Raw genomic sequence first — 14,695 nt, 5'->3', positions numbered from 1 at the left:
ATTTCATATCACCATGCCAATGTTTTAAGTCCAGATCTATTTTGATATTTGAACTTTAATACTCTAGCCAGCATGTCCAGAGACTTGTAGTCCAATTCTGTGGACTACTTGCATCATAATATAACCATTACATTACCATACCTCTAAATATCCCCTTTGTCACAATGATACCTTCTGCACAGACAAAAACGACAATGTTGGAATGAATGTCATTAACCATAACCATATAACAATTTACAGTACGGAAACTAGCCATATCGGCCCTTATTGGTCCGCACCGATTGACGTGAAACTCCACTTGTCCCACCTTCCCACTCCCATGCCCATAACCCTCCAACCCCCTCACATCCATGTACTCACCTAACCTCCTCTAAAATGACAGAACTGACCCTGCCGCAACTATTTCTTCCGGTAGATCATTCCACTCAGCCACCACTCTCTGAGTGAAGAAGCATCCTCTTATATTACTCCTAAAGTTTTGCCCTCTAACCCATAACTTCCAATCTCACCTACCCTCAGGGGAAGAGCCTATTCACATCTACTCTATTTATTCCCTTCATAATTTTAAATACCTCTATCAAATCCTCTCTCAACCTTCTATGCTCCAATGAATAAAGTCCCAGTCTACTCAATTATTCTCCATATTCAAGATACTGCAATCCAGGCAACATTTTCGTAAACCTTCTTTGCACCCTCTCAACCTTATTTATATCCTTCCTATAATTTGGAGACCAGAACTGCACACAGTGCTCCAAACCTAGCCTCACTAATGCCTTAAACAGTCAACATCACCCCCCAGCTCCTATATTCTACGCTATGATTTATAAAGGCCAGGATACCAAAAGCCTTCTGCACCATCCCATCTACATGGGAATCCACCTTCAAGAAATGCTGAACCATTATTCCAAGATCCCTCTTTCCTCTGTTCCAAACAGTCTAAATCCTTCTGTAGTCCACGAAAACCCTCCTCATTATCCACAACTCCCCCTATTTTGGTATTGTCCACATATTTACTCACCCAATATACCACCCCGCCATCCAAATCATTAATATAAATGACGAACAACAGAGGACCCATCACCGATCCCTGGGTCACACTGCTCGTCACCGGCCTCCATCCTTACAGACATTTGTCCACCATGACTCTCTGGTGCGTATCTTTCAGCCACTGCTGAACCCATCTGACTGACTATATAATTTATTCTTGGCTACCAACCCCTCATTTTTAATAATCAATAAAATTGGTTCAGTTTAAATCATGTTTTAATATGTATTCAGTCAAATGTTAGAAGAAGGTTTCTGCTTCTCTGTAATAAACTATTATGACACATTCAATGTGATTAAGAGCATGCATTTTGTAAAATACAGAGTTCCAAAGAAATAATGTTTTTTTTTAAAATGTCGTGGTTAACTTTCATTGAAAGATTCAGATGTTGATTGTCAGGCCAAATGGATCAAAGTTGAATGGTTTTGACTGATATTTGACCAAGAAAATCTGAATCTTTCAAAGAGTCCCCTCAAAACCCTTGCTTTTCAACTCTCTGCAATTTTTTCTCTTAAAGTCTGTAACTGAATCCACATTCATCACCCAGCATGCTAGCTTCTCCTTGCATGTTTTGTCTTCTGGTGACTGATTTTTCAGCCTGTTCATGGCTCTTTGTAAACTATTCAGTGTTCTCAAAAATTCTGCTACATCTTCACTCAACCTTCCTTATTCCCAACATCCCCAGGCTCTCCCTGAATCTACATTCCCCTCATCCCTGGACCTCTCTTATAAATCCCTCTGTGCCCTCTCCAATGCCTTCGCAGTCAGTGAAGCGTGAGATGAGATTATTCTTTGCAAATTATAAACTAGCCACAGAATTGACCAGCAATGAACTGGAAATTATTTTCCTTCAAACGCAGTAATGAGATAACTGTAATTATTTTTACACATTGGTGACTTGTGTCCAAATTGACAGTGGGAGTTGGTCCAAAATTAAAGAAAAATATTTTAAGAAGACACTATTATCTCAAGCGAAAGTTTGACAATTAGCTCTTTACTCTCATACTTTATTATTTCTTATTTTGATATACTTATTACCTTGTAATCATTTCCAGAAGGGGACTATTTCAACACATCAAGCCTCAGTAGTGCAACAACCATCTAACATAGCAATGGTTTTGTCCAAAAATGCATTTACTTTGAAATGTTGTAGCTGCATTAAAAAAGGAACTAAATATTTGTTTTAATCACTTGCAGGTAGTAATTATTCTGTGTATTTCTGACTCCCTCTGTTGCTCCTGTTTTACAAACCATTAACTTATCTTCACATTCTGCCGTTTGATTGTGATTCCCATCTCTGAGTTGACTACGACACAGTAACTGCGAGATGCCACTGAACTTTGATGCCATCTTCTATTTCAAAAGTCTGAACAATGCATGAATGACTTTCCTTTGGTGAGAGACAATCATTGAAGCATTGATGTAGATTTATTCGTCCACTCAGTAAAGGTCCAACTCTCGACTTATTGTAAACAATCAATCGCAACGTTTTATCAACAAGCTTAACAAAATAGTGGTTAGTTCATTAGCTTGTCTGCTAACATACTGTAAATCAACAGAAATGCGATAAAAAAATCAATTGTCACAAATCAAATAATAAAATTTGCAGAAACTAAACGTCTTTTGTCTAATATATTTCCAAGTTTTCTCTCCCACTTGACTCACTATTGTACAAATACAGTGTATTCATGATGATCAATATTCTATTTCAGTAATCAAAGAGTAGACCACTTACATAAGAGTAAGGAAGTTTATGTTTGTTGATCTGTTGGCCATGAATACAGTTCAAGGAGGGGAACAAGTTAACTGTGGTGTGCTTTGTTCGCAGACAACAGAAAGCCTACATAGCCACACAGGGCCCCCTCGCAGAGACAACAGAAGATTTCTGGAGAATGCTTTGGGAGCACAATTCAACCATCGTCGTTATGCTCACCAAACTCCGAGAGATGGGCAGAGTTAGTGATTTCTCCTTCATTGTAGGTCCGGCTTATGGCGCTATGTGCAAAGCATCAACCAGAATATGTAGAAGCAGAATTAGGCCATTCAGCCCACAGAGTCTGCTCCAGCATTAAAAACATTGCTTGTCTGGTTTTCCTCTCAACACCATTTTCCTGCCTTCTCCCCATAACCTTTGACGGTCTTTACTCATCGAAAATCTATCAACCTCCACTTTAAATATTCCAAATGACTTCGTCTCCGCAGCCACCTGCGGCAAGGAATTCCACAAGTTCACCACCTTTGGCTGAACAAATTTCTCCTTATCTCTGTTCTAAAGAGATGTTCTTTTATTCAGAAGCTGTGCCCTCTGGTCCTAGACTCCCCCACTACAGGAAACATATCCTCCATGTCCACTCTACCCAGCCCTTTCAATATTCAGTACTTTTCAATGACATCACTCTTATCTTTCTAAACCAAGTAATATCTTGTTACATTTTCATTCTAATACCTCCATAACAAAGGAGATTATTGAGATTTTATAATAATGAAGACCTTAGTCCCAAATGCTGTAAGATTGAAATAAAAGCAGAATATATTGTAAATACAGAGAAAATGAAAGCCAATTATTTTAGGCAGAAACTCATGAGATGTCATTCTGCAAATTTATTCTGTTTCACTCAAGTTCTGCATGACTAGCTTTGTGATTTTGGCATTTTCCACCATCAGGAATTCATGTGTTCCAATTCTCCCCAGTCCTGGCCAAACACAAATGATATGGCTAGCAGTATCTAATTAAACAGTTAACAGTTAGTGCAGCAGTTAGCACAATGCTCTCAAATGTGGTTTCCTTCACATCCTCTGATTTCCTCCCATACTCCAAAAATACATGGGGTTAGTAGGTTAATTGGTCACTTAGGTGTATTTGGCTGGAGCAAGCTTGTGGCTACAAGGGCTTGTTACTGTGCAGTATCTCAAAATTAAAATATATCAACCAGACCACTTGAGATTATGACTTAAAACTGAGACCAGAACTGCTCTGCAGATTGTCTCACCTCATGTTAGCTCAGAAAGGATGAATAGAACAGGTGAAGAACTGCGGTGGAATTCACAGTTGTCTCTGTGTTTTTTAGGAGAAGTGTCACCAGTACTGGCCTGCAGAGCGGTCGGCGAGGTATCAATACTTTGTAGTTGACCCCATGGCGGAGTACAACATGCCACAGTACATTCTCAGAGAGTTCAAGGTCACAGATGCAAGAGTGAGTCTTCTGGTTTTCTTTTAATCTTTTCACCTTTGAGTGAGCCTGAACTCTCCAGCTAGTTGTGGATCTGACAAGATGTATTTCTGTAGAAACCACAGACAGGCCTCAGATGCCTGTGGGCCCTCGAAATACCTAAATTTATCATAGTTTGGCATATTTTATTACCATTGCAATTGTTAGCTTCGGGGAAACTCGACAGATTGAATATTGAAGATGGAAGTGACAAAGTTTCGGTCCCAGCGATGGTGTATGGAGAGAGCGCAAGCATCAGTGCAAATTATTTCAGGTAGTTAAAAACACAATGCTGGAGAAACTCAGCAGGTCAAACTGTATTTTATACAGCAAAGATAAAGATACATAACCACCATTTTGGGTTTGAGAACTTCATTAAGATATGGAAAATTGTTGGCAGGGGTGCAGGTGGGGGACAAGGATGGGGGAGAAGTACAGTCCCAAGGGCAGGAGATGATACATGGATAAGGGAGAGAGGGCACAGCAGCAAGTAAGGGGAGGAGGCATGCTCAGTGAATAGAGAAAGGGGGTGGAGAACAGAAACCAGAGAAGTAAATGTTAATGCCATCCGGTTGCCCAGACAGAAAATCAAGTGTTGTTCCTCCAATTTTCTCGGTGAGAGAGTGCATGGGGCTATGGACAGACATGTGAGCATGGGAGAGGAATGCAGAAATGAAATGATTGAACACTGGCAGATCCTTGTCACTGATGCAGGCAGAGCAAAGGTGCTCAGCGAAGCAATCTCCCAATCTGTGCCCAGTCTCCCTTATGTAGAGAAGGCCACAAAGGGAGCATTGGATGCAGTAAATCAGTGTTTCTCAACCTTTTTTGTTCCACTCACATTCCACTTTAAGTATTCCCTGTGCCATCGGTGCTCCGTGACTAGTAAGGGATTGCTTAAGGTGATATGGGGGTGGAAAGAAAAAGTTTGAAAGCCACTGCTTTAATTGTACCTAATTGATTATATAACTCCAAAGGAAATGGGCCACTGACAACTTTTCTTAAGCAAAATATTTCAGTAACAATTGGGTCGAGAGCAGTGATTCTCAACCTTCCCTTCCCACTCACATCCCACCTTTATCAATCCCTTACTAATGGCATAGGGATCACTTAAAGTGGTTTGTGAATGGAAAGTAAAAGGTTGAGAACCACTGCAGTCAATCAATCCCATGGATACACAAGTGTTTCTTCACTTATAAGGTCTGTTTCGGGCCCCTAATTGTGGTGAAAGAGGAGGTGTGGGCATGTGTTGCACTTCCTACTTCTACAGAGGAAGGTACTGGAAGGTGGTGGGTGCGATTGGTGGGGATGAATGAGTGCACAAGGTGATCACGGAGGGAGTGGTCCTTATGGAAGCCAGAGAGGGGATAATGTAGAAAATAGAAAATGGAAGAGTGGATTGGAATAACTTGTTTTCTGGCAAGGATAATGTCCAATAAGTGGGAGGCCTTCAAAGACGAAATTTTGAAACTGGAGTGTTTGCATGTTCTGACCAGGATTAAAGGCAAAGATAACAGGCATAGGGATCCTTGGTTTTCAAGGGATATTAGTGATCTGGTTAAGAAGAAGAGAGAGCTTTAAAACAGGTATAGGCAACAAGGAGCAAATGAGGTACTTGTCGAGTATAGAAAATGTAAGAAAATACTAAAGAAGGAAATCAAGAAGGCAAAAAGGAGATATGAGATTACTTTGGTTATATGGTTATATTAAGAGTAAGAGGATAGTAAGGGACAAAATTGGTCTCCTTGAGGATCAGAATGCTGAACTATGTGTGGGGCCTGACGAAATGGGAGAGATCTTTATCAATTTTTTTGCATCAGTATTTACTCAGGAAACTGGCAGAGTACACAAGGAAGGAAGGGAAACAAGCAGAAATATCATGCAGCTTATGAGATTAAAGAGGGGAGATGCTTGCTGCTTTACAGCAAATAAGCGTAGACAAATCCGCTGGGCCAGATATGATATTCCCTCGGACCTTGAGGGAGAATGGTGTAGAAATTGCAGGGACTCTTACAGATATATTCAAAATGTCCTTAGCCAAGGGGGAGGTTCGGAGGATTGGGGGGAGCTCACATTGTTCTGTTGTTTAAAAAAGGCTCCAAAAGTAAACCAGGTAATTATAGGCCAGTGAACCTGACATCAGTAGTCGGTAAAGTATTGGAAGGAGTTCTGAGAGATAAGATATATAGGTACTTGGACAGCCATGGGCTGATTAAGGATAGTCAGCATGGCCTTGTGTGAGGTAGGTCGTGTTAAACTAATCTTGTAGAGTTTTTTAAGGAAGTTACCTCGAAGATAGATGAAGGAAAAGCTGTGGATGTTATCTACATGGACTTTAGTAAAGCATTTGACAAGGTCCCACGTGGGAAGATAGTTCAGAAGGTTAAGACACTAGATATTCATGGAGAGATTGTAAACTGGATTTGAAGTTGGCTGTGTGGGAGAAAACAGAGAGTGGTAGTGGATGATTGCTTCTCAAACTGGAGGCCTGTAGCTAGTGGTGGGGCTCAGGAATCTGTGTTGGGACCATTGTTGTTTGTTGTCTATATCAGTAATCTGGATGATATTGTGGTAAATTGGATCAGCAAGTTTGCTGATGACTCAAAGATAGAAGACGTAGTGGACAATGAGGAAGATTTTCAAAGCTTGCAGAGGGCTCTGCACCAACTGGGAGAATGGGCCAGTAAATGGCAGGTAGAGTTTAATGCAGATAAGTGTGAGGTGTTGCATTTTGAAAGAGCAATTAAGGTAAGACATACACAGTAAATGATAGGGCACTGAGGAATGTAGAGGAGCAGAGAGATCTGGGAATACAAATACATTGTTCCCTGAAGGTGGCGTCATAGGTGGGCATGATTGTAAACAAAGCTTTTGGCATCTTAAACTTTATAAATCAAAGCATTGACTATAGGAGTTTGGATGTTATTTTGAAATTGTTTCAGACATTGGTGAGGCCAAATTTGGAGTATTATGTGCAGTTCAGGTCACCTAACTAGAGGAAGGATATCAATAAAATTGAAAGAGTACAGAGAAGATTTACTAAAATGTTGCCGGGTCTTCTGGAGTTGAGTTACAGGGAAAGATTAAACAGGTTAGGACTTAATCCTTTGGAACAAATAAGAATGGGGGGAGATTTGATAAAGGTTTACAAAATTATGAGGGGTATAGACAGAGTGGATGTGTGTAGGCTTTTTCCACTTAGATTGGGGGAGATAAGTATGAGAGGACATGACTTTAGGGTGAAAGGGGAAAGGTTTAGGGGGAACTTCTTCACTAAGAGAATGGTGGGAGTCAGGAACAAGCTGCCATCTGATGTGGTGAATGTGAGCTCGATCTTAAGTTTTAAGAATTGGTTTGGATGGTTACATGGATGTGAGAGGTCTGGAGAAGGTCATTGGTATTAATGGAATAATGGTCAGCACAGATTATAAGGACTGAATGGCCTGTAATTCTGTGCTGGAGCATTCTATGGTTCGATGTGTCTGGTAATGGGATCATGCTGGTGGCGGATATTGGATGCTGAGGTTGGTAGTAGGTAAGGACAAGGGGAACCCTGTGTTTGTTGCATCTAGGGACAGAGAGGGCCAGGGCAGATGAGTAGGAAATGGAGGAGATGCAGTGACAGGTTACATCATTTAGACCCTGCCACAGTTGTCGGGTATCCTTCGTTGTTTCCATTTTCATCCAGAATCTCATTTAACCCAGGAGATAGCTTTCCGAAGGTCACACCTGCTCCTTGTATAATGTTTTAGATCTATGGACATAAATGCTTTTGATCTGGCTCTCAGGGGGTTGCAGATTTCATTGTTCAGCCAGGGCTCTTGGCAGGGAAAACCCTAGACAATTTGGTGGGGACACAATTGTCCACAGCTGTTTTATAAAGTCTGTGACAGCCCTGATGTAATTATTCACATACTAGCATACTGCGCAATCCACTGATTCAAGGAAGTCCTGTAACCATTCTTCAGGCTCCTGCAACCACTTCCTAGACCCCCCCTGATCTCCAGAGCCTCTGTTTGTGGGCTCTGTCTGTATGAAGACAGAAGGAGCACAGCCAGTTGATTTGACTTGCCAAACTGTGGTCTTGGGAAAGAAAGACCTTCCTTTGTGTCGCAGTGATCGATTTCGGGTACAGCGGGTTACATACTGGTGGTATTTCAGCAGAGCTTTCTTAAGACAGGCCTGGTTAAAGTCACCAACTCAGATTTATAGTGCATTGGGATGGGCTATCTCTTGTTTACAAGCAGTTCTACAAGTGCCTATTTGTAATCAACATCGAGAGGGATGTAAACTCCAGTGAGAATCACTGATGAGAACTCTAGGGGTACACTGATGGCAGAACACAGTGATAAGACTTTCCAACGTACGTCAAGATCAATTGCCCACAATGCACATTGTTCCTGAGACAACTGCAGTGGAGCGGAAATAATTGCACACCTCTGCAGATTGTGTGGAGATGAATGAAAGATTCCTTATCACAGTTCATCCCCAGCAGCAGTGTGACTGAGGACTCTCTGAATTCTGGGCTGTTCCTGGGTAATCACACAGACACACACATCCAGTGCTCCTGGAAGTTCATCAACTTGGTACAAGATGGCTTTGGTCTGCCTGAAACTTGTTGGTCCTCCAGCACTGAGAATTCTGTGAGGGATTGCTGCCGACTGGCATGACACTGACTGGCACATTCTAGGCTTCAGGAATACATGCTGAGGGACACACTTAGGCTTGGCGGAGCCAATCCGAGAGCTTTCTAGGGAAGGATCACAGTTTAAAGTCCTTTTGCTACTGGGCATTCATGGACTGAGACTGAGGGGACACCCCCCCCCCCCCAAAACACTGAGGAGAAAATACAAGGGCCCATAGTGGTTAAACAATGCTACATGCTAATTGGAGAATAAATGTAACAATGTACAATAATAGGATATATGAATATGACACTAAGGATGTGAAAAGACTGCATGATTTTCTTTTGTAAATAATTTTGTTGTGAATAGTTTATTTTTGAAAAAAGACGAATCTAGGTTTACGAAAATGCTTCAATATCTTTAGTTTACTGCAATTCTATTGTTTTGAGCTCAGAATTGCCTTATGTTAAGACCATAAGACATCAAAGTAGAAATAAGCTATTCAACTCATCAAGTCTGCCCCACCATTTAATCATGAGCTGATCCATTTTCCCTCTCAGTCCCACTACCTGGCCTTTTTTTGGCAAAACAATTTTTAAAATGTGTTTTCACACGGTTAAGTACCACATGCACAGGCAGTGTTTGTGTTTTAATATGTTTGAGTATTCGTTGTAAATTTAGGGCCCCTTTATAACATGTGCTACAGACCCTGCACTAGTTTAATCCAGCCTGGGCAGCGCTTCTCTAAAAGGTCCAACTGCCCAGTCAATGCTGACAGCTTCGTACAGGCCTTAAAGGAGCCAACTGTGTTTTTATTTAAAATCCTCCAACTGTGGGGACTGCACCCAGGATGGCGGCACCTGTGCTGGGCAGCATACCACTAGGGGATGCAGACTCCAGAGGAGCAGTGGACCAGCACAGGCACCAGAAACAGGGAGAAACACCTCCCCCCCACCCCATTGAGAAGAAGAAGCATAGGTGATGACCCTACAGGCAGATTAAGGGAGCAGACCAGCGAGGGGTTCAGTGGCTGAAGGACTCACAGGATGTGGAAAGTTGGCAATTTGTGGTTATAAAGAACTCGCCCAGACTGTGGTCTGCTAGAGACTGACTCATGGGAAACTGGGATTTGGGAAGGTGCCAAAGGCAAGAAGGGGTCCTGAAAGTCCTCAGGTGCTGAAGACTTCCTGATCGTCTTGGAGGTTTGGACATGGAGCTCGGATCTGCAGAGGCTGAGGGAGCACTGGACGTAAATCCACAGACACTCAGTGACTCTAAAAGGACTCTCTTTTGCTTCTATTACTGGAAGGGGCACCAAGCAATACTTTGCCTTACAACAGACTAAAGGAAGTTTTGGGTAATATTACATTTTCAGTTTTATTACATGACAATGAAGGAATCTTGAAAGAACTATAGGTTTGTTGGGGAATTACGTGGTTTTGGGCTCCAAAGGTTGATTTTAGAGTGATATGGTTGGGTGAGAAGTGAGCTGGACTTTGTCTTACTTTGCTGACTGTAATTGAAGCTTTCATCATAGTCCTTTTGCTCCTCCGCTACAGCCAGAGACAGAAGGGACAGGGCTAAAGAGAGGTGTCGCTTCACAGATGAAAGTGCTTGTTCCCAAATTATCTTGTAGTATCCATGTTTCCTTACCCCAAATCTTCAAAGGGCAATACAGATTGAACTTTGCCGAAGTCAGTGGTTCTGTCACCCCCATGCATTCACAGCTCAATCCAAGATATAAGTTTAAAGGGGATGTCAAATCCTATGGCTCAGAAAGCCATTTATGGTCTTGAAATATTTTAAATAAGGCATGGAAATTTATCAAGAACAATTTGCAGTAAGACAGCTCTGTTGATGTGGCAGAATGTCTCATCCAGACCAACAGTAATAAAGACAAGAACATTGGTTTTAGCAGTGTGTGAATAGAGGCAGGGATGGAGCTGGGTCATGTTACAGAAATTTAAGTGACAGCTTCGATCTGAAGAATGCAAGTAGTTGTGTTAAGTTAAGGACAGTTGCCTGGATGATATCAGTGGTCAGTGCGACTGGGATAACATTGAATTGACATAACACTACAGAAGCAGGAGCATTGGAGGTTATGCAATCAAACAAATGAAATAAACCCAGCAAGATTCCACTTACAACCTCCTCCAACCTGGCAAAGGTGTAGAAGCTTTTGAAGCAGAAGGTATGGTTCAAGTCGAGATGTACAGAGAGGTATAAATTAATTCTGTGTCAGTTACATTTGTAACTTGCAATACCACTGTGGCAGAAATTAAAATCAGGGTGGAGGTTTTCATGAATTGATTTCTGGGAGGAAGTGGAAAAGCAAAGGAAAAATCAAGAAAGACCTACAATCAAGAAAAAGGCAGAAAAAGGTGTAGAATCTTCTTTGTCTTCTGGAGAAATGAAACAATTTTTAGATTTTTGACAATCTATGTAAGGATAAACTGATGAAGTAAGGAAGAATGGTGACAAGATGGAAATATTAATGCAACAAGTGGACACTAGATTTGAAAGAGTGGATGGTAAAATTAAAGGAAATAAATTTGAGATTCAAAATATCAAAGACCAAATGAAGAAAATACAAGCAAATGTTTGGTGATGCTGGATGGACATATGCTTTAATTTTGGTGTCTAATGGCAGGGAAATTGCTTTTATTAGTATTAAGGTTAATGGAATTCAAAATCCAATAAAGAGAAAAAGGTTATTAAGTTATGTGAAAAAAAACTAAAGTAGATGTGGCTTTTTTTACAAGAATCTCATCTAACCAAAATAAAACATGCAAAACTAAAGAGAGATTGGGTAGGAAGGATATTTATTGTCTTCTTCATTTAATTCTAAAGCTTGAGGGGTAGCGATATTAATAAATAAAAGTTTACCAATTAAAATATTAGATGTAATTATTGAATAAGTGGGTAAATATGTGATGTAAAATTTATTTTGAATATTGGACTTTGATGAATATATATGCCCTGAACATAGACGAAAAAAAAGATTTCTGGGAAAGTTGGCCCCAAACTAAGCTTCGTCTGCATCAAGAACTTTGGAGAGGTAAAGGAGCTTGGAACAGGGGTAATCATATTCAAGGACAGAGATGTCAAGGGTTGGCTTTTGAAGAGCTGATTCCTAACAGCTGATTTGAAGGAGAATGCAAGAGTATCCAAGAAGAAAGATGTTCCAAAAAGTGCAAAGAAATGGAATTCATAAACTTCTTGATATAGATGATTTGATAAACTAATGAGCCTCCCCTACACTTCTAGTAAGTTACAATAACCCTGGAAGAATTGTGTTTTAAATGTTAAAGTGAAGTCTATTGTCATCTGATTGTACAAGTACAACCTGATGAAACAATGTTCTCTGGTCCTCAGTGCAAAACACGCAGACATACAACCAAACATAACACACATAATAGCAAACAATACATATGCAGGACAAGTACTTCATCTATACAGATATTGTTTAATGAATATGAAAGTCTCAGGTGGTTTGTTTGAGCATTTCCTCTGGTCATTCACCATTCTCACTGTCTGTGGGACCAAGCTGTTCCTCAGTCTGGTGATGCTGGCTCTGATACTTCTGTACCTCTTTCCTAATGGAAGCAGTGGAAAGATCCTATATGCAGGGTGAAAGAGATCCTCGTTGATTTTGCACACCTCTTCAATAATCCCAGTAGATCACATCAATGGAGAGAAAGGAAACTCCATTGATCTTCTCTGCCATGATTATCGTCCTGTGAATGGACCTCCGATCCATTTCTCTGCAGCAGCCATGCCAGACGGTGATGTAGGCAGCCAGGATACTCTTGGTACAGCTCCAATAATGGTGGCTGGTCCCCACCAGTCTTCTCAGGAAGATGTGTTGTGCCTTCCTGCCAATTGAGGAGATGTGTATCCACAACAAGTCACGAGTTAAGTGAACTCCAAGGACTCCACCTGGTGCTTCCCACTCTCTCTACTACAGAATTGTTGACATTTAATGGAGGGTGGAACTTCCTGGTCCTCCTGAAATCCATCATCTTGTCCACATTGTTACTTACACACCATTTCATGAGAAAATGGGCCAGTTAAACAAATATTATCAAAGCTGTAACAGGAGGATACAAGTGATGTTATGGTTCATTTGCCTTTGCAAGTTGTGAATGGCCGAGAAGATTAAATTCATGTGGATATTATTTAGCATTATCGTGTGAGACTTGGTTGGATGAGAAAATGGGGATGATAGATGCTCATGCAATAAGTAGCAATAAGAACTGGAATTAACTATAATATTTTAAAAGGCAGAAATATATTTTTTGGCCCTATTCATATTTAACATTGTTATTAAATTTGTGAAAAAATATAAATTTGCCCAATTGATGTATAATTTATTAATATATATATGTATCGATATGAATATCACTGATATCATTTCTGCTGTAATTATTCAGCCATTGTTTCAAAAATACTGGTTTAGAAGTGGGTGAACTCATTTTGTGTTATTAATGACACTTAAAAATATGTAAACCTGTGGTTTTAGTACTTGAATTTTATTTTCTTCCAGATATTAATGACATGATAAATATTTCTCACTGTCTGATAAATATGCACTTAATATTCATAAGACTGGCACTTACATTAAGCATTAGTTTTGTTGTGCTTGCTTATTATCAGGACTGCAACAATATCAACCATTCTCTTGACAAATTTTTAAAAGTGCAATACCAAGACAGAGACTGACATTTCAAATGAACAGAGACTGCATCAATTTAAAAAAAAATGGGTTCAGAGGCAGCAGGGAAGCATTTCAAATTGTCATATCAAATTAATTTTTCAACCAAAATAAAACAAAAAGATACATGGATAGCTCTGAACATTATATTACGTGGAACTTTAGACTTCTGATAAAAATATGAAATACATGAGATACCCATTTGGCCAGGCAGTAGCTGTGGAAAGAGAAAGGAGTGACAAAGACCCTTCCACTAATTGTTTCTTTCTGATGATTGTTTTTACTTGTATGCAACCATTTCCCGTTGTTTTTTCTTTGGTGAAACAGGATGGGCAGTCACGCACGGTGAGACAGTTCCAGTTCACTGACTGGCCAGAACAAGGAGTGCCAAAGTCTGGAGAAGGATTTATTGATTTCATTGGCCAAGTACACAAGACAAAGGAACAGTTTGGTCAGGATGGACCTATCAGTGTACATTGTAGGTGAGTCATATGTTCTTTGGACCTGATCTTGATCACTTGAACCAGGAATACAGGTTGAAGCAAATGGCCAACTACATTTCCCTCCACTAATATAACATGTGATATATTTTGGGTTGATGCAAAGCCAATTATGAAATGGCTTTTTGACTCTCACTATTAAGAAATCTGTCATTACCAAGGGATAGATCCAGGTTCAAAAATTCAGTAACAATTCAACTTCTCTTCTGTGCCAGTTCTCAATCATAGAATCATACAGCATGGAAATAGCTTCACTGACGAAAATGTCTGACCCACTCTTGTCCAACCCACATTGTCCAGCCCACCCTATGTTTGGCAATTTAACTTCTCTTCTGTGCCAGTTCTCAATCATAGAATCATACAGCATGGAAAGAGCTTCACTGACCAAAATGTCCAACCCACTCTTGTCCAACACACACTTGTCAAACCCACCCTATGTTTGGCAATTCAACTTCTCTACTGTGCCAGTTTCAATCATGGAATCTTACAGCATGGAAATAGCTGAACTGACCAAAATGTCCGTCCCATTCTTGTCCAACCCACACTTGTCCAACCCACCCTATCTTTGGCAATTCAACTTCTCTTCTGTGCCAGTTCTCAAT

General features: G+C 40.4%; 1 protein-coding gene across 13 annotated transcripts in view; it reads left to right on the top strand.

Annotated features, from left to right (window-relative positions):
• Positions 1–14,695, top strand: part of LOC138755303 (receptor-type tyrosine-protein phosphatase delta) — a 1,191,445-nt gene that overhangs the window by 629,781 nt on the left and 546,969 nt on the right. For all 13 annotated transcript variants that reach the window (XM_069921133.1, XM_069921109.1, XM_069921060.1 and 10 more), the window contains 3 exons: positions 2,874–3,000; positions 4,114–4,239; positions 13,921–14,075. In XM_069921133.1, the coding sequence (XP_069777234.1) occupies positions 2,874–3,000; positions 4,114–4,239; positions 13,921–14,075 (408 nt within the window). The remainder of the gene's footprint in view (positions 1–2,873; positions 3,001–4,113; positions 4,240–13,920; positions 14,076–14,695) is intronic.

Source organism: Narcine bancroftii, chromosome 1, assembly GCF_036971445.1.
Source record: "Narcine bancroftii isolate sNarBan1 chromosome 1, sNarBan1.hap1, whole genome shotgun sequence".
Classification (NCBI taxonomy): domain Eukaryota; kingdom Metazoa; phylum Chordata; class Chondrichthyes; order Torpediniformes; family Narcinidae; genus Narcine; species Narcine bancroftii.
This window is presented reverse-complemented; position numbering and strand designations above follow the sequence as displayed.